The sequence below is a fragment of the Toxorhynchites rutilus genome, chromosome 3 (assembly GCF_029784135.1).
Source record: "Toxorhynchites rutilus septentrionalis strain SRP chromosome 3, ASM2978413v1, whole genome shotgun sequence".
In the NCBI taxonomy this organism is placed as follows: Eukaryota; Metazoa; Arthropoda; class Insecta; order Diptera; family Culicidae; genus Toxorhynchites; species Toxorhynchites rutilus.
This window is the reverse complement of record NC_073746.1, coordinates 281,700,569-281,725,084: the sequence shown is the minus strand read 5'-3', so window position 1 is coordinate 281,725,084 and position 24,516 is coordinate 281,700,569. Positions and strand designations below refer to the sequence as shown.

The 24,516-nt window shown below is 40.5% G+C and overlaps 1 protein-coding gene across 6 annotated transcripts; it reads right to left on the bottom strand.

The window, feature by feature from the left end:
• Positions 1–8,044: 8,044 nt before the first annotated feature.
• Positions 8,045–24,302, bottom strand: LOC129776047 (PAX-interacting protein 1). Of its 6 annotated transcripts, none has more exons than XM_055781419.1 (7): positions 24,171–24,302; positions 23,715–23,881; positions 22,620–23,606; positions 16,450–16,655; positions 12,071–16,260; positions 9,196–9,424; positions 8,045–9,133 (listed from the first exon to the last, which is right to left on the bottom strand). In XM_055781419.1, the coding sequence occupies exons 2-7, from the start codon at positions 23,865–23,867 to the stop codon at positions 8,560–8,562; spliced, it is 6,339 nt and encodes a 2,112-aa protein (XP_055637394.1). In that variant the 5' UTR covers positions 23,868–23,881; positions 24,171–24,302; the 3' UTR covers positions 8,045–8,559. The 6 variants fall into 6 exon arrangements, with proteins under 6 accessions (XP_055637394.1, XP_055637397.1, XP_055637398.1 ...); XM_055781422.1 differs by having other exon boundaries at positions 12,071–15,812; positions 15,873–16,260; positions 23,715–24,296; XM_055781423.1 differs by having other exon boundaries at positions 12,071–15,797; positions 15,873–16,260; positions 23,715–24,296.
• Between the last annotated feature and the right edge of the window lie 214 nt (positions 24,303–24,516).

Sequence of the window (24,516 nt, the reverse complement as noted above, 5' to 3'; positions counted from 1 at the left end):
GTCCTAGATACAACCCCGTACAATTTTTTTGTCTGTATTATAGTGATTTTCAACACGTTTGGCTGGTTCGTCACTTTTAGCTTCCATTTTTGAAAGACTGTCGGGAGTGAGAATTGAACTCGTGACCTTTAGCGTGAAAGGCATGAATGTTACCACTACGCCAGATCGCCTCCAGCAAATGGCTTATGTGAGGTGGAAGTTTCAAAATCACGACTTGCTTCTCTATAGCCTTTTCAACCAGATTCAGACTGATATGCGATGAATGGCCGTCAATATCAGAACAACTGTCCGTGTTTTCGGAATCACTTTCAGAAATTGGCGCTCGAAATAATTGGTGAATGTCTCAGTATTCATCCATCCGTTTGGAGTAGCTGCGTAAGCTTATCCAGGAAAACTCGTCTTCTTTAGATGCCATCCAGCTTGTCCATACATTTTTCTGCTTTGAATACAATCAGCGGAGGTAGTTTTCCACCAACTGCATTCCCACCCATCAACACGGTAATATTCTCTTTGGCAGGTCCTGCTGTTACACGGTGTGCTGCTCTCCCTTTCTCTCCAACAACCTTCACACGAGTAGAATCAATCCAAAAACTAGACTTATCTACATTGTAGATTCGATCAGGAGGAACTCCATGAGTTACTTTTTCTAGGAGTTGAAAATAATTATCCATTATAAATGGATCCACATTCATTTTTCGAGCAACCTCAAAAAATAGAGCCTTCTTTTGAGATAAACCGTGGCGTTTCTTGAAGTTATAAAAATATTCATCTCCGGGCAAAGAATGTTTGAATGGATTGGGAACATTGTTTTCGGTCAGATACCGTGCGATGGCCTGTAGAACTTCGATCTTGGATAAGCCAAAACCCCATTTCTTCATCGTTTTAATGCACGAGGCAATTTGAGCTTCGACATAAATCGGAATCGCAGTGGGTTTTCCTCCTGTAGTACTTTTAACGCCTCTCTGTCCGTTAACTCGCTTTTGTAGAGTAGATCTAAGGATTACATAGCATCGTGCAGCTTGGGAGACTGTCATTCTTTTACCTTTTATAGCGTCAATGGCCGCATCTAAAGAAGCCGGTGCTAGCCTTTTCTTCACGTATGTCCGATCCATTGCAGCTGGAATGATATAAGGAATAAAATGAATTTTCTATTGAGCCAACAGACAGCGAAAGAAGCCAACTAATTATGCTGCACTCTGAGTAAACAAAAAAAAATCCACTTCCCCCAGCTAAATTAAATAATTGGGGAAGTTTATCATGATGAACATATTAGCTTATAATGCTTGAATCACTTGTTGCTCATTCTACACTTGTTTAATATTTTGTTATAGTTACCTGAAAATCAAAACAATTGGTTTAAAAATTCTTTTTAGTGCCTACCGAAGCTTACATCGACGTCGCAAACTAACTTTTTCTAGAGCTGAAAATGACGTTTCTCTTATTGCGCATCATGAATGTGTACACACACTAGATTTGTTCGTAGTATTGGTGCAGGGGTGTCGTTAGGGATGGATTCATTAAAAGACGTCCATTTAGATCGAAACGAATGTACAATAGGTTTTATAAAAATCAATTGATCCACTTACCCCGATGGTACACTTACCTCGGTGTACCTTAAATTTTCAGATGATCCGGGTTGCACTGAAAATGATGCTGAAGTTTGTTCCATTCAGAATTTGGCCGCACAAAACTTCCAATTACTCTTTGAAGAAAAAAAAAGCACAAAATAGATAAAAAAAATTTCTTCAGCTTTTTACATCCCATCATTTTTTGCACAGTGACATTGTCTACCTATCTGCCATCTTCTTACACCACTTTTCCGTATCAGATGGTGTTTTGATGGTTTTGCCACACTTCTTCAATTTACGCTTGACAATTGCCCCATATTTTTCGATTGGACAAAATTCTGGAAAAAATCAATATTATTCTGCTAGAGAAGTAGAATCCCGGCTGTAATGGTTGCTGATCAAGTCGGACCAGAACTCTTATGTTTGCTGGTATGGTACGACCGAAATCTCTCTCGCATTTAGATTAGCCGAACTGTACTGTGCACCGTAGTGAACCTTTCCGAGAAGCAATTTCAATTTCGGACTTTCTTGGTGATCTTCGTTCGTAGTTTCCGATCATATGTTCAACTTCTACGTTTGGTTTGCTTTGAGCGATCCAACGTCAATGTTTCCCGGCAACGTTTGTACACGTTATTTACAGTCTATTTTTAACATTTGAGTTCCGTTGAACCGTCGATAACTGCATATTGCATACTCTACAACATTTTATAAATGTTCCACAAAGCAAAATAGAAGAGACGCAATAAGCGTACAGCTTAGCTTATTGCATATTTCACAGCATTTTCGAAGGACGAAGGACTACCGTTGGCTTAGTAATCATTTGTTTGAAGTTGCATCTGAATCAATGAAGCATTTCAATGCATGAATGGAAGCTCGGATTTTATGCCGCAGTATCGCTTGGTGCTGCTGATCATAAAAGCATTTACAATGATTGATCAGTTTCATAACGACGGAATTCCTTACAAGGAGCGTCTGAAAGAATTCGCGTTGAACTGTGCGACGTATGTTTTGCCCCAGATCAACAGATTTAATATTTTGTTACAGGCTAAAACCCTGAATTCACGATGCTACGATGCTACAAAGCCGAAGGATTTTTATTTCATAACTTTCCCTAATATCTGCAAGGAATCTGCGTTGATTCAATGTCCCAGCTATTGAATTTGAAGACGACGATTTTATACTTGTTCCACCATCACCATTATATATCTTCAACAACGTATGAAATCAACAACCTTTACGTGCGATTCAGTATACAAACTCTCTGCCCCTGATGGTATAAAAACCAACGATGTACGGAACCCATGTAAGCTTCTGCACCAATCTGCATAGTTTTCTTGAACATTCAACTCTGGCACTGTTGCTTTTATCAAACGATTTGCTATGGTGAAATATTCTCTAGCCCATATCAAAAATTCGTTTTCTCCGATATCGAATCCATAGTCAATGGCAACAATTGCACGCAATACATATCGAATTATCACCGATACTTCGTTCTTCGCTAGAGACTCTGTTTAGACCGACAGCAGAATAAAAACGAGATTGGAAGAGGGAGAAGATAGTGCTTTGGCGAGCGAGCAAGAACATTCTCCAGTCACTACACAACCATAACTAAGTGGATTTACGAGCAGGCAACCGTATATACAAATTTGAGTGATATCAAGAACCGCAGTTTTCGCAGCGATTTTTAAGCTATTGAAACAAGTTTTCGGGACAGAAAGTAACACGCATATACTGCCGTTCTACGCATAGTTGTCCCATGTTACTTTTTGACGATTTTCACTTTTCTTCATAAAACGTTGTTTTTATGCATAATCTTACGGAAAAACACAAAAAACTTATAGTTTGTTCCGAGTTTTTAAAAAAAAACAACATCAAGCTCAATTGTCTCATGTTGATATTCTATTCATTACTTTCCCAACATGTATTTTTTGTAGATCCATATCGAATAAACCGGTTTAAATACAAGAATTTCATGTCACACTTTCAGCAGGGCTAATGCACTCATTTCTGGTTTGGAAGAACGAACTATTGCTCAAACAAATAAAAAAAAATTTAATAGAACACGTGTACACCTTGTTAGCGAAGGCCTAATAATAATAAGATTTATATTCGGCGAAAGTGTTGCAGATCACTCATTTTTTCATAAACGATGTTTTATGCATAATCTTTCGGAAAAACACAAAACAAAATTATTGTTTGTTCCCAGTATATCAAAAAACAACATCAAGTTCAATTGTCCCATGTTGATATTCTAGGCATAACAGTCCCACCATGAATTTTGAAACCCGTAATCAAGCTTGATTGATTCAGTTAGGAAATTTCATCATATTACATTAAACAATAGTATAGTGCTTATAAGAAACCCGGTGTATTGCTTAATTGAAATGTTTAAAGCTTTTGGTAGACAAATATGCGAGAAAGCTTTGATTGCGTTTTTCTCAGTTGCTGATTTTGGAACATGGGACAACTATGCGTAGAACGGCAGTATAACTCTTAAAAATTATATCTTTCGCATGAAGTGATTACTATAAGGGATTGTCCACATACCACGTGGACAGAAAAAGCACGATTTTAAATTCCCCCCTCCCCCTCCGTGGACAAGCGTAGACCATTGCTATACCCCTCCCCCTGTTAACCACGTGGACATTGTTCATTTTTTCCATTCTAAATCAATGAAATACAAAATCAATGGAGCCGTTATTCTTCGGAAGTGAGGCAATATTGCTTTACTTTTGGAGCCAGCAACGTAAATCCTGTTTAATTATAATCTTGAATTAATAGATCTCTATAAACTGTAGCTTGATTTTCCAAGAAATGTTTTGAATTGCTCTACTTTTTTTTCAGGATTCCATCTGTGTTGTCTTAGTTTTCTACCGCAAACACTTGCATTATAATATTACCTTCATGCAATTCCACGCTAAATCAACTGGTCGCCGCCTCGGTCCATCCCCATATATTTTTTTTAAATGTCGTACAAACGTTGTATGCTACCCGAATCACAAGTTTCACTGTAATTTTTTATAAGGGCGTTTCTACAATCATTGGCCTTTTTTATATGATGTTTGACGATGTTTTTCTTTGCAAAATATTTTTGTTTTTGATGTAGGACTGCGTCTTACATTAAGAGTGCCAAATCAGAAAACAGGTAACGTTTTTATGAAATAAAATTAACGTTAATAACTATTTTTGCTGCGAACGGATTTTAACGATTTGCAACGATATGCTTTACATTACAATCTCATAGTCTGTGTATTGTTTAATTTGATGAAAATTGGAAGCATTCCATTTTCCCCATGCATTTGTTCTGTCCATTTGTGTGCGAACTTGAACAGAGCCGCCAATAACGGGCAACTTATGCAGCCGCTAGAATAGAAACAACGAAGGGGGATAGCGAAACGAGGATATTTGCGAAGTAAACACTACCCTTGCATAGTAAGTAAGCTGTCGCTAGCGTATAAGCATTGTATTTCTCTGAGGAAAATTCTCAGAATCTTTCTGTGCCCGAAACAACAAAGGTCGCTTATTGTGCGATTATTAAATTTTTTTCGATGATTACCCGCATGGACATATAGTGGGGGGGAATATGGACAGTTTTGTAATATTTACGTTTGTATATCATCGAAATGCCATGAAAGTAGGGGAACAGGGTAGAGAACTTATGACTAACTAACGATGAGATTAGTAAATTTCAACAATTCATAATTTCCCGATAATGTCAAGAACGGACGGCGACAAGCCAAGTAATCCGAATTAGCGCTGCCGGCGCCAAGTGAATATTTTTTTACGAAACGTGCGGACGTCAAAGTGTTAAGACTAGCCGTTCTCGAGATATTCTATAAGTCATGGTTTTGACATTTTATACAGTTTCGAGAAGTTAGTCATAACATCCAGCTGCACTTTGTATTTTGAATTACTTATTTGTATATAACAAACAAATCATCTACTTGTCGTTGAACTTTGATAGAGTTGTTTTTTTATCCTATTTGTTTATTTATTTAGACTCATTAGCATTTTAGCTTAAATAGAGCCGGATTTTAATCGTATACATGTTACATATTTTTATCGCATCTATAAATTATACATTACACAATAGCCATTTTCAGGCGTGAAATTATTCCTTATGTACCATTACATATGATACATTTCATAGTATCCATTTAGACGTAAGAGTATTCCGTCTGTTCTGCCATTGTTCAGCTAGACCGGACAGCGAAGACAATTGATATGATCATTGTTGTATCATTTATAGCACCCGAACAGCCCGATGTTTCTGGCAGAGCAGAGCAGTTGTATGGATGAATCGATCTTTATTCGACCGTAGATCGATCGCCATCGCTGATGATTGTTGCGTGGACGTAATTTTTTGTAACAACACAAGGATGGTCAATTGAGGACCCTGAGTTTTGAACTCACTATCGATCGCTTAGTACGCGAGCGCGAAACCACTGTGGCTACGAAGACCCCCAAGTTGTTAATTTTTAGTCATAGTCATTTTCATTATTACCGAACATTTATAGTTTTGAGCGATGTTTGTCTAAAACACGTTCGGAATCAAGAAGTAAGCTTACTTCACATTTCCTTATAACTAAATAATTTACCAGAAATTTAAAAAAAAGTTCAAAATTAAAGGTTTTTTGTAGGTTTTACTATTCTTCCCAAAAAATCATAACGAACGTTAATGTTTTCATCCACCTAATCAAGCTCCTCAAACTACTCTAAGATTTGATTGTGACACCAAGCACCAAACAAATTCTTGCTTTTTTTTACCCTAAGCAGCAACAAAAACCACGAAATCTACTTCATTGTGTCTAAGCGTTCAAAATATTGCAGTTAACAAAAGATTCCTTTTTGACGTAGAACTACGTCTTTCATTAAGGGTGCCAAATCAGAAAACAGGTCACGTTTTTATGAAATAAAGTTAACGTTAATAACTATTTTTGCCGCGAACGGATTTTGGCGATTCACATACTAAACGAATCGAAAATTCCGTAAGATTTGTTTAATATGCTATACATTAGAATCCCCTGGTTTGTAAATGGTTAAAATTCATGAAAACTTGAGGCGTTTCCATTTTCCCATACATTTGTTCTGTCCATTTGAGTGCTTTCCCGAACAGACCTATCAATAACGAGCAACTTATCGACGACCAACGGAGGGGAAATCGTAGGATTCAAAGTTCCCATGAACAAAGAAAAAGTAGAAGAATGAAGGGGAATACTTGCCTAGAGTATAAACAGTGGATCTCGCTGAGGCAAACTCTCATTCGGCATCGGACTGTTGAGCAATCCAGTTCACTTTGCTTTCGCTGGGCTTCGATCTTAGATTGGACCCCACCAGTGGTAATCCAACTTTGATATCGTCGTTTGGATTTTCTGTTCGTTTTACGCGTTATTCGTATCGTGTGTTTTTCTTTCCGCGTCATAAATTGGACGCTTCGCGTAGTGTATGATGAGCAAGAAGAAGAGGAAGGCAGGCTCGAGCCCTGCAAAAAACGAACGCATTGCCTTCAAGTTTTTCAAAATTTGCTATTTCATAAACCGTGCAAAAGCAAAATCGTGTAAAACAAGTACCGTGTAAATAGGGGGATAAGTGTATTGAGATTGTGCTTTGTAGCAACCCTTCTTATCCAATGGTTTTGAATCTGTAATAGTTGATTTCATGATACGCGTAGAAGTCCCACCCTGAGAGATCCTCGATAACCTTGACCCTGTAATCCATGCTAGAGGAATTTGCAACAGAATAAATTTAGGGAAGTCCACTTGTGTAAATTAAGTTTCATTCCACAAGAATAAAGAAAAGGCTAATCAGCGAGTTCTGTAATAGAACAATTCTACCACAAATTACCGGACCGATTTGCACAATTTCGTAACCTTTCGTTTTACATACTCTACTATTAATGGAAAAAAAATCCCGACCGTTCACAGTTCTTTTCAAAATACAGTGAATATAGTATCAACGGTACGAGATACATATGGATGATCGACCGCTCGCAGGCAACTAAACCCTTTTATAGATCAATCAATAATATTCAGAGCGACCGGAAGTGTGAAAAAGTGTGAAAATTCTTGAAAATCCAGAACAAATTTAAATTATTTTTGAATATAGATGTGAATACATTCAATTCGAATATTTACGTGCTCACGTGAACATTATTCCTATCCCCTCCCCCCCTCACCGTGGATAAGTGTGGACATTATCCTAACCCTTACTCCCCTAAAGTTGTACACGTGTGGACAGCTCCATACTACTTCGTTTAACCAGCAGATATTAACGCACATTGCACCTCCGACGAAACGCTCTCGCTTCCGAAACCCCAACACCCCAACACAGAAATAAAAGACCAGTCCGTTTGGTTGGCTTCCAGTTCTACGTCAACATTGTGCAAATATCAACATGTATCATATCAAATGTTGTTCAGTGTCTCCTCGATGGAATTGCGGATATATTTCGAAATACTATAAACAACCACATGCAAATTATTCTTTAATAGTTGTAAGTTCAATGTACCGATTCACTTACATTTCTTATATTTTGTAAGTCATATCTGACCTAATGGTACTTACCATATAGACCTGCTGTATATGATATACGCTTGCCTAGAGGATAAAATGCACTCGTGATTTATACTATTCTCTAATAATTTAGAATTGCAATGCCGGCAACTTCATTACTTAACCCTATCTGCAGCATGTTACAAACCGGCTTCGGGAATAATTCTTTCCATTTCAATTTAAACAGTACACATGTTCTATTATACATTTCTGATAATATATCTCATTGATATAGTAACTTTGTGATTTAAATATTTCTCCAAATAATGAATATATTTCTGCATATCCTTTGCGGGATTAATTCATTTAAATGATAGTACCTTTCGAATGAAGATTTCACTATTCAATAGTGTATTAATCAATCTAAACCTTTACTTACGTAATCCATCGAAATGGCGATTTGTCGAATAATTTCGGCATTTCACCGCACCACACGAACTTTACGACACCAACTCCCACTTTATGATGTGGGGCTCGATTGTTAATTTTTGCTGCAGAATCGACTGCATAACGAACTCAGTGGTACATATTTGACATACACCATGTTTGCCCTTCTGTATGAATGGCTGGATGATGACTCGGTCTTCGGGGCAGCTAACGATCACATAGCTGCCCGGTTTCTCAAGGTTCGTCTCGCGAATCTTCTTGATCGTCCGTGGGTTCTTCTCTACCACACCGCCACTCAGTTCAATCATCTGTCTCACGTCCTTGAAGGATGGCTTGACCTGAGGGGTCACGAAGAAAATTTTACCCTCGAACAGTTTACCTCGGATAGGCGATTCCAACACTTTGTACAGCTCACACTTGAACATCTCGTCCAACTCCTTCACGTCCAGCTTGTAATCTTCCATCGGCAGAAAAAATCCGGCCACAGCGCTCTCCGTGATCCACTTGGTTGAAAGCAGGTGCTTGATTTTGGTAATTGCGGCGATCAGCTTTACCGTCCTCGCCACCCTCGTCATCACTAGGTGTGTAGCATCCGGTGGTCCGCTTGCAATGCGACCGCCAAGAGTCCTAAACGAAAACCGCAATTTTATATGTTTGGGATGAAGGGGAAAAGATGAGGTACAACTTACATAACGGCTCTAGTCAAGCCTTCGACGTTATCGATTTGAGAGAACAAAACATTCGGTATGCTATCGGCGTCGAGTTGACGCTGGCAGATGATCTCATTCGGAATCAGTTCCAGTGGTGGCAGGGTTCGCACTTTTTTCACAGTCGAAGCAGACTGGGGCGGTTCAGATAAACTTCGTTTGACACGTTCGTGTGACTCTGGTGTTAAATTGATGGGGGATTTCCAAGCGGCTGTGGACATAAAAAAAACAAATTAAATAAATTCAAACCCAAACCTAGCGTATCTGCTCCATAGTGGATGTGTACCAATAGTTGCACTATTTAGGAAATCAATTACATTTCAATATAGAATTAACTTGTGCAACCAAAACATCAATTTAAAACGAAAATGTAATGATTTCATGAAAAAAATTGTATTTACGAGAAGCATTATTTTGAATATGGTAATTTGCTAGCAATTTCATAAGGAGTAGCTCGAATTTCGTAAACGGTAAATTTTCATTCTTAGAGACATTCATATCGAAATATATGGCTTACTAACTGATTAAGTGGAATTGAAATTGTATGTGTAAAAATGTATTTTGACGTAGGACGTAGGTCTTTCATTTCTATACAGGGGTGTAGGTTCAAAGTTTCGAAAACGAAAGCGTTATGCCGGAGCAACCAGGAGTTTTTGCAAATTTGAATGTTTCCTTAAGAGCCCCCTCAGACTGTTTATTCTGTACTAGCTAGCTTCGACCTACGCACACACGATGATTGCTTTCCTGCCGATAATTCGATTCGCTCTCAATTTTGGCATCCGACATACGTGCCGTGCGAATCACTGAGAATGGGATGCATTCAATGCTCTCGAAATCTCTTTTTAATTTTCCTTATCTGTTTCATTCTCCTTTGTCAAACACAAATTTAATACACAGTTGGCTCGGATAGCGCACTAGCAATCCAACCCGACCAAATTATCGGCCGCAAAAAAGGATGCAGTTTGCGTGAGCTCTAACACAGACTGCAAAACCTGGGGAAATTGGCATTGCAAAATAGATGCAAGCAGCGGATACTTTTGTACTCGCTTACGTTTTTTTGTAAATCGGAATGTTTCCCTAACACAGGTTTCAAAACCATGGAGCCTGGGGAAATTGACATTGTAAATCAGCTGCAAGTCGGCATTACTTTTATACCCCCATGCATTTTTACACTCCGGAATTCGTTTTGCTGACACGGTCTACAAAGACTGCATTGGAAGATATCCCTTTATGTAGCCAACTCACTGAATTATACGTATACCGTTTGCTGCGATAAATACTACCATAATGCATGAATTAACTTAAATTGGGATTTATTTGCAATTGAATTCGTAAATAGTTTCATTCATTCACTAGTTTAATCAATACACACAAAAGATAACTCTGCGCAGCGGCGATATCGTACGCAATAAGGAACATCCGAGGTGGGATCATTGCTAATTGAAGAAATACAATTGATTACTAAGTCAACGGCAGTTCTACGTCAACCTTGGGATTATATCATAGGCATAACCCATCCATAGTTTTTTCCCTTTTGACGTAGAACTACGTCTTTCAGGAAGGGTACCAAATCAGAAAATAGGTCACGTTTTTGTGAAATAGAGTTAACGTTAATAACTATTTTCACAGCGAACCAATTTTGATACTTTGAACACCAATGGAATCGGAAATTCTTTAAGACTCTTTTGATGTACTATACAGTATAATCCACTAATGCTTAAACAGTTTAAATTAATGAAAACTGGAAGCATTCTCATTTTCCCATACATTTGTTCTGCCGATTTTTGTGCATTCCCGAACAGAGCTGTCAATAACGAGCAACTGATACATTGGTTTCTGCCCGTTTTCAACATATTTGGTTCAAATAAGCCATCCGCGATTTGAAGCCACACTACTTCTCGTTTGGCAACATGGTTGACGCAGAGCGTCGAGCAGAAGAGGATTGTTTTTCTTGACAGGTGAAGGAGGAGTATGGAATAGAGTTTCTTTCCACAAGGGCCCTTCTCAGGGCTAGAGGCGGAAACCAAAAATAGAATAGAATGAAAACAGATACGAGTGAGCTAGCATAACACAACAAGCGGATGTCATCATTGCCTAATGCTGATTCCACATACATACACACACAGCTCGATACAAGGAGAGGAAGCCTTCTGTATCGAGGGGTGTTACGACAAAGAAGAGCAGCATACGAGAATTCTGTGCTAGTGTGGATATGGAAGAGTATCCATAATTTTGGAATATAGATATACACTACATTTATTTAGATAAACGTATATTTCATGAAAATATGCTTTCAAATTCCAGCAGGGTAACCTTACTGTTGAATGTTGTGGGGTTTGATCACATCTCAAGCGGAATATAGGAGCAAAAGGGTTCATAGTTTGTGATCGATATCTGAGTGGGAAAGAGAAAGTCTGATGCGAGTTGAACCAAATAAACGAGAAGTGCTGATAGCTTTCGACTCTACTCGGCTCTTTCGAGTCTACTGAAGCAATAACAAATTAAATAGCTAAAAAGATATTACAAAAATTTCGATGTATTCTAAAATAATATCCGAAGTGATGAACAAGTGGATTGAACAACATAATTCCGTAGTTCTACGTCGAACACTGCGGTCGTGTCCTAGATACAACCCATTACCATTTTTTTTTTTTCCAAAAATGACTTCTATCAAAAATTCATAACTTTTGAACTACTGAACCGCATTTGGATTGCATATGTTGAAATGTATAATGTCAGTTTCCGTTGGCGCCAAGTTTCTCGATATTTCTGCGTACTATGAACTAAATGATTGCCTTAGATATGTAACTATTGGCACATCGACCCTACATCGGGAAAACCAACAATGGAAACTTACTCATCAAATGCATCACCAAATTATAGTCAATCCTGAATGGACAGCTGAGATTGAACTGCTGATACTTCGGTCCATCGCACTGCTGCATGGCGCTCAGATTCCCGAGCAGGATATCGCTCAGCCACACCGTGTTGACCGTCGGAATATTCCAATCTTTGGCATACTTGTACTTCTGGTTGTCGATTCGTTTGCAGATAAGCACCGTGTTCGATTTGCTAAAATAGGGTGTCATCTTGGCGCCGGATTCTTCAATCATCTGCTTGATGCGGAAGCGTTCGTCACCCTCGAAACCGGTAAGTGACATGTTATGTCTGGTGGCTGGTTTTTGATTTCCAAAAATCGATGGCGTTGGCAGATGCAGAGCCTGCCACGGTGGCAATAGTTGCTTCTTCAGAACGATGTCATTCAACCAATAGGAGGTGATGCATCGTTTCGCGTCCCGAATGGCCTGCATGACGACCCCATGGCGTTGAGTGCGACAGAGAACGTGGGTTACTTTGGGACCGTAAAATGTTTCAATGTCCCCACCGTGCTTCTTGATGATGGTTTTCCAGTCTTCAATATCGTTTTTGTGGGTTTCATCATATTCTATGATGAAGAATGTGCAACCGAGCAGAAACAACTCCGGATGAAGTTTGAGATTTGGATTATGACCATAATATTGGGGTCTCGGAAGAGGAGCTCGACCGGGACTAAAAGGCGGGGCACCCTTCATTGGAGGTGTTTGAGAAATTCCGGGCGTACCCGGAGGTACTTGTTGAACAATCGGATTCACTACCGCACCTACTGGAGCTCCAGAATTGGTAATATTGCCGAGGGTACGCCGCTGTTGTTGTAGAACGATTAGTTCCTGAGGTGAGCGTGGTGTCATGGTTTGTTGCAGGGCGGCGTTGTGTTGGGCCGTCATCATCCGAAGCGTGCCAGCAGCGGATGGTTCGGTTGCGGCCGCCGCTTCTGGAATATTCGGAACAACATTTCCGTTGGCGCCAAGACGACTACTGAGCATGTTAGCCAACGCCGTTTTGGTTTGATTTTTCATCTGTTGAGTACCTGGCGGGACGTTTGGGTCTTGAGGTGGACCAACGATAGTTTGCTGGACTATAGTGGTTGTTCCGTCACCGATGATTCCGTCCGGTGGAAAACCAGCACCACGAGGGGAAACCACCTGCCCCTGCTGAGGTTGACCCTGGACACCTTTCTGAGCCTGCTCGCGCTGCAATTGCATTTGGAGTAGCCTGTGTTGTTGCTGACGTTCGAGCTGCATTCTTTGTTGCTGTTGCTGTTGTTGGTGCTGTGGAGATGTGTTGGGATCGATGGGGAACTGACCCATTGGAGACCCAGGTGGGGCTACATTTTGCTGTGTGATTGGACTCAGACCAGGGGCTCCAGGACGAACCTGGACACCTGGTCGCGCGTTCTGTTGCTGTATCCATTGCATTTGCTGTTGTTGATTGAGCCCTGGAGGCATTGGTCCACGGTAAATAATCTGCTGTTGACGCACGCCAGCTTGCATTCCAGGATGCCCAGGTCGGGCCTGAAAAGCGGCAGCGTGCTGTTGTCGTTGCTGCATGAGAACTCTTTGTTTCGCCTGCAAACGATCAATGTACTCCTGACGGGCCGCAGGATCCAACTTTTGAAGTGTGGCATGAGTTTGTGGATCCAATTGTATATACTGTCGTTGAACCTGCGGCCGGAGGGTTGATCTAACGAATTGTGGAGGTCCACCAGGAGGACCTGGAGCAACGCCGGGTTGACCAGGCACAGTCGCTCCCGGTGGAACAATAGTTTGCTGAATAATGGTGGCCCCTGCCGGTATTCCTTGTGGTTGCTGCTGAAACTGTTGAATCGGAGATTGGTTCGGTTGACTTTGTTGATGAATTGGGCTTTGTGAAGCCCATTGCGGCTGCGTTTGTTGTTGACCAGGTTGTTGTTGTTGTTGTCCCGCAATCAACTGCGATTGTTGTTGACCAGGTTGTTGTTGTTGTTGTCCCGCAATCAACTGCGTTTGTTGAATAATTTCACCTCCAGGTCCGGTTTGCTGCATAATCTGACCCTCCATTGGTTGAGATGTAGGTGGTGCTGCCTGGCCAACGATGTGTTGCTGAAGGATTGTCGGACCCGGGCCAGACTGTTGGCTCGATTGCTGCAATAGTTGATGAACGGTTCCTCCGCTGTTTGGTATGGTCTGTTGAATGATCTGTTGCTGTGGCTGCCCCGTTTGTGAACCCTGAACAGATTGTTGGATAATCAGTTGCTGTTGGGGTTGCTGTAGTGACTGCTGTTGTGGTTGTTGTTGGGATAGCATCTGTTGTTGAATTATCGTCGGCTGCTGATTTCCAACCATATGTTGTTGCTGAACGACAATCGTTTGTTGTTGCTGTTGTGGTTGTTGCCCAGTTTGTTGCTGACCTGCTAACATTCCTTGTCCTACCGAAGTCATGACTTGCTGATGCTGTAGTTGTGTTTGTCCTGGACCACCTGTTTGTACATTCATGTTCTGCTGCAGGGGCCTCTGTTGTATATGGACTATGTTTTGACTTATCGTTTGGCCAGTTTGTACCGGCTGTTGCAGAATTTGGCTCTGCTGTTGAGATGAACCCGGTCCTGGCCCTGAACCACTCACAATTATCTGCTGTGACTGTTGTTTCTGTTGTTGTAAATTCTGCAGGTATTGGACTCTTTGCTGTTGAGTCATTGCTTGCATTTGTCCCGGTAATGGCCCTGCAGAGGATGTAATAATTTGCTGCTGGTTACTACCTTGGTTGATAATGACAATGTTTTGCGGTTGTCCTGAGTGTTGATTACTTCCCGGTGCTCCCTGGAGAACCTGTTGTTGGACGATACGTTGAACAAGTTGCTGCGGTTGCTGCTGGTTGGAAGTATGTATAGCCCCACCCGGCTTCTGCATCTGCTGATGCTGCAGAACTTGCTGTTGCTGTAGAGCCTGCTGCTGAGAAGATTGCGGTGTCTGTGGCTGCTGCTGCTGTAGCGGTTGTTGTTGACTCTGAGGCTGCCCAACGATCAACTGTTTGGTAATTGTTTGATAGTTGGAAGTGATGGGTGGGTGAATGATCGTTTGCTGAATAATTTTCGGCTGTTGACTTTGTTGTAGGCCTTGTTGCTGCAGCATCTGTCCAGGTTGCCCAGATTGAATGGATTGTGATGGGATCTGTTGTTGAGATAAAGTCCTCTGAATCATCAACGGTTGCTGCTGTGGTTGGCTTTGTTGTTGTTGGCCCGGTAATTGTTGTAACTGTTGGTGATTAGCCTGAATCTGCTGCTGGGTAATTTGGAGCTGCTGTTGGGAAAGTTGTTGTTGCTGTTGCTGCTGAACAGTTGGTGGCCCCTGATTGATCGTAATCTGCCTAATAATCTTTTGCTGCTGTGGATTTTGTGCTTCCGTTCCGGCCGTTAGATTTGACATGATTTGCTGAATATGCTGCTGCTGGGAAGTTTGCTGTTGCTGTTGCTGCGATGTTTGACCACCTTTGAACACGACCTGAATGTTCTGTTTGGCCTGGCCAGATTGCTGTTGTTGTTGCTGTTGTTGCTGTTGTTGCTGAATAACTTGCTGAATTATCTGGCCCGATTGCCCATGCTGCATTTGAATTTGATGCTGCTGAACGATTTGCTGTTGTTGAGAAGGTGGCTGTTGTTGAAGAATTGGTTGTTGTGGAATTGTTGGCTGTGATTGCAGAACCTGCTGCTGCTGCTGTTGTTGTTGCTGCTGTAATTGTTTTTGCTGTTGTAGAAGCTGGTGTTGAGCCATTTTCTGCTGAATTTGGTTAACATTATGTTGTACCTGCTGTTGCAGCGTCTGCTGCTGTAAGTTGTGTTGGAGCGAGTGTTGATTCGGTGGTTGTAATACTGGCTGCTGAACTTGTTGCTGCATTTGTGGACCACTGTGTTGTTGCGATGGGGAATTCAACTGTTGCTGTTGCTGTTGCATTTGTTGCTGTTGTTGCTGTTGCTGCTGTTGCTGCTGCTGCTGTTGCTGCTGTTGCTGTTGCTGCTGTAATTGCTGTTGTTGAAGCTGCAACTGATGTTGCTGAGATTGTAACTGCTGCGTATGTTGTTGATGAGCTTGCTGTTGCGGGGACTGTTGTTGTTGAGAAGGCAATTGTTGAGATGGTAGTTGTGGAGCTTGCATTGGCTGTAACTGGTGCTGCTGCTGCGGCTGCATGACAATGCTTTTGAAAGAAAACAAAAAAATAATCATATTAATATCAACGTGTAAGTATTTTCCTGTACAATAAAAAAATTGAAGTTCTACGTCGAAATCGGGGTTACCCCATTCAATAGGTTTCTCCCAAACATCGAACATCGAACGTCACGTGTTTGGATTATAACAACGCGAATGACAGAGGAAATGTGTTCACCTTTGTGTTCGTTGTGACTGTTGTATCTGACCTGACACCTGGTGAAAGGTTTGCTGTTGTTGTGATTGTTGGTGTTGCTGCTGCTGCTGTTGTTGCTGTTGCTGCTGCTGCTGCTGCTGCTGCTGTTGTTGCTGCTGCTGCTGCTGCAGCACCTGTTGCGTTGGCAACTGCTGTTGTTGAGCACTTTGTGGCTGCTGCATTGTGACCTATATTAGAACACAGTAACGAAATATTATACCAATTTATTCAGAATACAATTAACACTGTCGTCGCTCTGTCACCCTGATAAGGGTGACACTTTCCACGTTTAAATAGAATAGGGTTTTTAAATGGAATTTTATAAAATAGGCACCTACATTTAAATACATTCTGTCAAATAACGCCTTCATTTTACCAATTTTTCATGCGTTCACTTTAAGATCTGGTGATGAGACCATTTGTGTATCGTCAATCATAGTAGCTCATGAGTTTTCAAACAAAATTTTACAGCGCTATCAGTTGAACTGCGGAAGTTATGGTGGAAACAATAAAGCAACTGCGCTCCATGGTTTATGCGTACTTGGAGTTCCATCCCGTTGCGAAGAAAGTGGACATCGTCAAGTTCTTTGAGTCCGCCGGATATGCCCGTTCCGGTATCTATAATATCCTTACATTTCTGGTAAACTGCATCTGAAACTAAAGCAGAAGACGGAGGAAAAGGTGGCTACATCAGAGCAACGGGCCAGACAGTGAAAAGATACCTAACGGAGATGGACATCATCATGCGGAAACGAAAGTCAAGACCGGCAGTGCTGTGTGAACTGGACCCACAAAGTGATAATTCAAGTTTCAGAAGTAGGAAAAAGAGAGAGTACGATGCTTGTTCAATCACATTAGTGCCATTTTTGGTCAACAATTTGTTCACAATTATCGATTGACGAGCTGATGCTCTCAAATGCCTACTCTTTATGACCGTTTTGCACCGTTTGTTTGTTGGAAGGAATCACGAATGGATAACGCCTTTTGATTGGCTTTGATGTGTTTTTTTCAGTTTCGACTCGTTTTCAGCGGTCCATGCTGACAATTACGGAAAGAACTGTAGTTAATATTCCCCTGCTGCGACAATTCTTCAGTGTATGGTTTGTTTCAATGCTGCACAAACATGCAAAGAAGATAGCTTCAGAACGCATTCTCAAAATACGTACAAAGAAACACACACACTGTACTGAGCATGCAGCGAGCCGGCTTGAGAGATAACTATAAAATTCCCAAACTGTTTCGTAGCCACTGTAGGTTTTGATGTTCTAATTGTTTGGTTGTGCGTTTGTTTATTTGTAAGTTTGTGTGTCGATACAAATGTTTATGTTTAATATGCGCTCACTTCAACGGACGATTTCGGGATTAGATTCATGGATTATAAAATACAGTTAGCTAATAAAACATTATATTGTGATATGCAGTTGGCTAATATTCGTCCGAAAGTAATCCATTGCGTAAAATAATTCAACTGAAGAGTCAATTTTCCTGCTGATCTGTATTATGCCGTATTCCCAATGAACACCATTTTTGTATGACACTTGTGCGGCATTTCTGCAACATGTCTTGTCCAGCTACTTTGTGTGAACTCGTGGTTCGCATCCATGCACCGTCCTTCTGCACACCGCCGAAGATGGTTCTTAACAGACGTCGTTCAAAGACTCCGAGTGCTCGCAGGTCCTCTTCGGCCCGTGGAGAACAACCGGTCTTATAAACGTTTTGTACAGGGATAATTTCGCACGACTGCTAAGTCTGTTAGACCTCAAGTGTTTGTGGAAGCCATAGTAAGCACGACTTCCATTGACAATGATTCACCGGATCTCGCGGCTGGTATCATTGCCAGTCGTTATAATTGAACCGAGGAAGACAAATTGGTCCGCTACCGCTTCAGCTTGTTGAGTACCGCTGATCTGGAATCTAGATAAACTCGCGCCCTGACATTGATGGTTGAACTCGAATATGCAGATATATAACGACGGAAAATAAAAATTATACAGTGTGTCGACTCAAAAACCTAAAAAAATCCCTAATATTGCCTGATTTTCCAGTAATTTTTCAGAGAAAATCCAGATGTAGACTAGTAATCAAATTCTTCACTAGTACTTTAGCTGAAGTCCCTAAAACATTTAGTTAGCATAAACAATGGAATTTGAGAACGTATGTCGATATCTTCCCATAAATGGATTGTTTATGGTTTTCAATTAAGGGTAATGGGGGGAGAGTGGCCACGTGGGGTAAAATGATCACCTGCTTGTTTAGTAGTATAACTATTGACTATTGACACCGTATCGATAGTCACCTTATGTTTGAAGAATTTCATGACTTTCGAGTTACCCTGTACTTCAATGGAGCTGTCGCATGTCAGCTCTCTCGGTAGCCATTCGGCCGTAGTTTTCTGCGTTCCTCATTATGAAAAACGTTATGTGTTTCTTACTAGGTTTTTGTACGTATGAAAAAAATTCAATTACGACTCTAGGTGAATAGGCCTAGCTCATTTCATACATGCACCTACTAGTTCAATAATGGTTTAAACAAATTTGGACAAGAAAACATACAAAAATCTATCCCTTCTAGAGTAGAGCGATATGTGCTAGTGACCACTTTGCCCCCCACAGGTGACCACTTTACTGCCGTTCTACGCATAGTTGTCCCATGTTCCAACATCAACAACTGAGAAAAACGCAATCAAAGTATTTTTTGGATATTTGTCTACCAGAAGCTTTATGCGTTTTAGTTTGGCAATACACTGGGTTTATTATGACCAGTAAACTATTGTTTAACACGTTCGTCGCCCAATGCGCTGTTATTGAATTTCTCGCGAGGCCCAAATTGCGGATGATTTAGTAAAAGAAGACCAAACATAGTTTGCAGACAACTTTTACAACTAGTGAAATTTCTTTCTATTTGGAGACGAATTGACAACAATAGCATGCCGAAGTCATATTATACGGGTTTCGCAAAAAACTCCAGTACAAATCTTCTGTACTATAAATCGATAAAAAGTATAGTATAAACATTATATTAATATGATTATGATTTTATTATTTTTCTACATATTCTATAGTTACATATAGGTGCCTATGCTGTCAAACTCCTTTTCAAAATCCTATTAAATTTGAACGAGGAAAGTGTCACCCATATCTGGGTGACGAGGCGACGAAAGGGTTAATGAAATGTGAAGAGTTCTCCTCACGTGAATCGATCATGCTTGATTACGGTTTAAAAATACATGGTGGGACAGTTTTGCCTAGAATAACAACAAGGGACAACTGAGCTTGATGTTGTTCTTTGAAATACTGGGAACAAACAATAAGTTTTTTGATGTTTTTCCGAAAGATTATGCATAAAAACATCGTTTAATGAAGAAGGGAGTGATCTGCAACACCTTTGAATATAAATCTCATTGTTATTGGTCATTCGCTAACAAGGTGTACACGTGTTAAACTTTTTTGTTTGTTTGTGAATTAGTTCGTTCTTTCAAAACAGAAATGAGTGCATTAGCCTTGCTGAAGTCGTGTCACAAAATTCTTGTACTTGAACCGTTTCATTCATTATGGATCTACAAAAAGTATATAGTGAGACAGTTATGCCTAGAATATCAACATGGGACAATTGAGCTTGATGTTGTTTTTCAAAAAGCTGGGAACAAACAATAAGTTTTTTTTGTGATTTTCTGGAAGATTAGACATAAAAATATCGTTTTATGCAGAAAAGTGAAAATTGTCAAAATGTAACATGGGACAACTATGCGTAGAACGGCAATTTACCTTCTCACAAAAAAAAAGTTCGATTTTTCAACTTTTTTTCTAATAATGAAAAATGTACTATTTTCAATTTTCATAATACAAACCGCTTACTATCTTGAACTACCATAAGTTGAGCTACAATATTCTTCGAAACGGAAATTTTAGTGGTATGTGGATACAGGAGATGGGCATGTTCCTTAGGGTGACCACATTCCCCTCAGTTCCCCTTAGTTAAACAACGATTGAGTAGTGTCGTTCAAAATTTAAAAAAATGGATTCACTAATACAGTAATACACTAATACAGCTTAAAGGGTCCTTCAGCTTAAACATTAGTACAGAATGAGTTATTTTCATTTTTTTTATCTCTTTTGTTTATTTTAAGCTCATTAGCATTTTAGCTGTAACAGAGACAAATTTTAATCGTGTACATGTCACATGTTTACCATATCTATAATAAGCACATTACACAGTTGTCATTTTCCGGCGTTAGAATATTCCCTTCTATACCATTGCATATAGTACACATTTACACAGTAGCCATTTAGGCGTAATTATCCATTCAGACCGGACAGCGGAGACAGTTGATTGATCATTGTTCAGTTATTTATAGAACATCAGCCCGATGTGTTTTGCAGAGCAGAGCAGTTGTATGGATGAATCGATCTTTTTTCGACCGTGGATCGAATTCCATCGCTGTTGATTGTTGCGTAGACGTAGTTATTCTATAACAACACAAATATGGTCAATGAGGACCCTGAGTTTTGAACTCACGATCGATTGCTTACTACGCGAACGCGCAACCAATGTGGCTACAGAGACCCCCATTTTCATTTGGAATCGGATCAGTTTCACGAAACTGTTACGATTTTGACGAAATACTTTTTCATGCAATCTTTGCCTCTCTTCAGTGCGTTTTCCAAAGTTTTCTTCTTTTCACCACCACAGATTTCGCATCTGCTTTCCGTAGCCGATTCATTAACTTACTAATTAATTAACTTATTTAACGCAAAAGCCTATCTCTTCCAACCTTCCTTCTGTTCTAGATGAAGAGAATGAGAATTTCGTACTCGATGAATTAACATTTTTATTGATGCCTTTCTTCCAAAGTATGTCTTCCATCATAAACTTGTTGTACAGCACAACCGTTTCCATACAAATGTTTTCTAAAACATTCGGTATTAATGGAAAAGCCTTCTCAAAGTTGGTGTTTCCGCACGAGAGACAAAAGACCAGTTTTGGTAAAAAATCCCGCGAACTTATCCATTCTAAAAATACTCCAGTCGTTAATTTTTCAGATCATAATGAGCACACTTGTTGCTATCAATATTGTTCCAGTGCTAAGCCTGCTGGAGCTCCACTGATGCGTCTGAAATCGGTCAAATATCAAAAAGGTCAATAGGGTCCATAGTCGAGAGTTTCTAAAATCGTTTTCCAGCCATTTTTTATCGGAATTCAGGACGGCAAGATCAATGCTTTATAAGCTTCAAAACAAGGGCTCCGCATATTAGACAAAATTTCGAGATTCGCCTGTCGTTAAATTTTTGCCGAATTATTTGGAAACCGTCAGCCTATTCATCAACCGTGTAAAATATACAATCCGAAGCTACCCAAATTCAGGCGTTTTTCTTCCCCATTTTGAAAGTCCTGTTGCAGCTCGTGTAATATGACCATTTACGTTGATACCGTCAATCGACACAAGAAGTTTGTTCAAATATATAATTCCCAGACCTTCTTTAAAAGCTGCAAGTTGATCTCTGATGCTTGAGAACGTTCCAAGAACATTGACTCCATGTAACGATTTACCACCTCCATCACTTCTTAATCCCAAAATCTGACATTCAGATCCATCTGCAGCCTCTCTGTTGTTTTGTCAAAGTATCATCGAAACCAACGAAGTATTGTTTACAAAGATTCATCGAACTGCAATAATCAAAATTCTAATTGGCGGAATTTCATTTTATCCAGATTGATGACGAGATTCCCTGATTTTCAAGGGATTTCAAGGTAGTCGACACCCTGCTATATAGACCCTGGACGAATCAATCTAGCGTTTTGTGCGACAAACTGAATATGTAAAACATGTTCTCTAGTCATGATTAATAATATCGTAGAATCATGTGCTACATTTGCAACCATCAATAAATACTGTGCATAACGAAGACCAGCAGTATTTCTATCAATTCATGTACAGAAACCCTCCAAATTTTTTTCATTCTATATTTTCCAAAAAAAACATGCGCATCTGAGCGACAGAATACAAAAATGAGATGAACCAAAAAAAAACAAACGAGCGGTCAACTAAGCATATCTCACGATAAACGCAGATTTTTCATCTCTTCAATATCAATGACCTAGAGGAATGAGTCTTACTGAATTAAAAGGTAAGAGTAATAAATAACATCGCCTACCACCTTTTGAAACTGGTCCTGTTGTTGCTTCTGCTGCTGCTGCAGGGCAGGCTGCTGTAGTTGCACTTGCTGCTGCGGCTGGAATGGAATCTGTTGTTGCTGAACCTGTTGATTCTGTGTTTGAATCTGTTGTTGATGTGTGGTTTGGTTCGTCGATTCGTTCGATCTATTCACGACTTGCTGCTGTTGCTGCTGGGACAACGGACCTGGCGGTCTTGTACTCCTTGGTCCAGAAGAAGTTTGTGCCTGCTGTTGCGAAGAAGGTATCGCTTGAATTTGGGGCGAAATGCGTGTTTGCGCTTCTTCTACTTGACCAACAGTTTGTTGGCCCCCTGGTGGTACCACTTCGTCCTCCTTCTTTCCAGCACCGCAGGTTGGAACTTCCGTCTTCAAGAGATTCTCTTCGAAATCAAATCCAATTATACTAGCCAATGGTTTCTCAGGTTCTAATTTTTGCACCGTTGTAGGTGACCGCTGCGGCGCTTGTTTAAATATTTTAGGAGTTATCACTAGTCGCGGATGGTATGTCTCACACGCTATTAGACTGTTTGCTTTCAGACACTCTATTGGCCAGTCTGGCGTAACCAAACTGACATCAGCAATGCCGAGAGCCTTCGTATAAATGGATCCTTTGGCGATGCCACAGATCAGGTGCGTCGTCTGCCGATCGAATCGGTTCCTCAAGGTGCCACCGTGGAACGTAATAATGGCGTACAGCCTTTTTAAGTCTCGATTATCCAGCTGGATGGCGGCAAATGTGAGATTGGTAAAGAGAGCCGATTTGAGTGGAAAATATGCTTTCGTGGAAGCCAATCGACCAAGCCGAGCCGATGCGTAAACCCACGCTTCCGTTACTGACGGTACTTCGTACAGTTCCGCCGCCTGTGTTATATCGTTTTCATCGTAATTGCTGCCACAAACAAGATGAGTAATAAAGTCCATAAACTTCGATATTGATGCTCCACCATCTTCAAGTAATGTGGCAACCTGAAACGGCAAAATAAATAAGCATTAGTAAATTCTAAACGTTAACCCGCACAAAATTTTGTTACAACAATCAACACTATTGCAGAGAAAATATAACAAACACCTCACCTTAGGATCTAGCGTTCCAGTAATAAAGCACTTGACACTTTTGAACAGATCGTCGCGAATCTTCAGGCTCTCCAAGGCAGAAGTGGCCGCGGATGCTGCTGAGGAAGTGCTTGCCACCGAATCGTTCGCCAAGTTTTCATCGTTGGCATTCATCGTTCTGGACGGCACTGCAGTAGGATGACAGCGAGGTCAAAATTATCATGGAAAACAATCCGCCGCTGCGATCATTGGTAAACACTTTCATTATACGACACAAACACAACAAGTCACGAAAGCGATAGTGGAAGAACAATAAAAAAAATTGCAAGCGTGTGTACTGTCCAAAGGGAACACCAACACACCCGAAAACCGCCCGGAAAGAGAGGAAGCTGGAATGGTTGTAACTTTTTCACTTTTTGTAAAACCTTTCCCCCCGACGAATAAAATTAGTGAACCGCCCAATTTATGCAAACTCACACTCGGCAATTATGCTTGCGCAAATTGATAATAGTTTGCATCGGAAATCCGCAAATTTAACAAGGTTTCACCGCACTTTAATAGGCAGCGAAAAAAGCTGATCCTGAAATTTTTGACGCACTTCGATTTTTGTCATTTTATAGATGAATGTGTATGTGTAACCGATTGAAAGTTTGACAAGTACCAACCGAAGGGTGGCCAGCAATTTGAAATGCATGGTAAACGAATTCGCAACTACGAATCTAATTGGGGCTACGGTCACATTGGATCCTAGTGAATACTAAAATTTGACTGTACGATAAAGTGACCAGATGGTCAGAGGTCTAAAGCGGGACACAAAAAACAA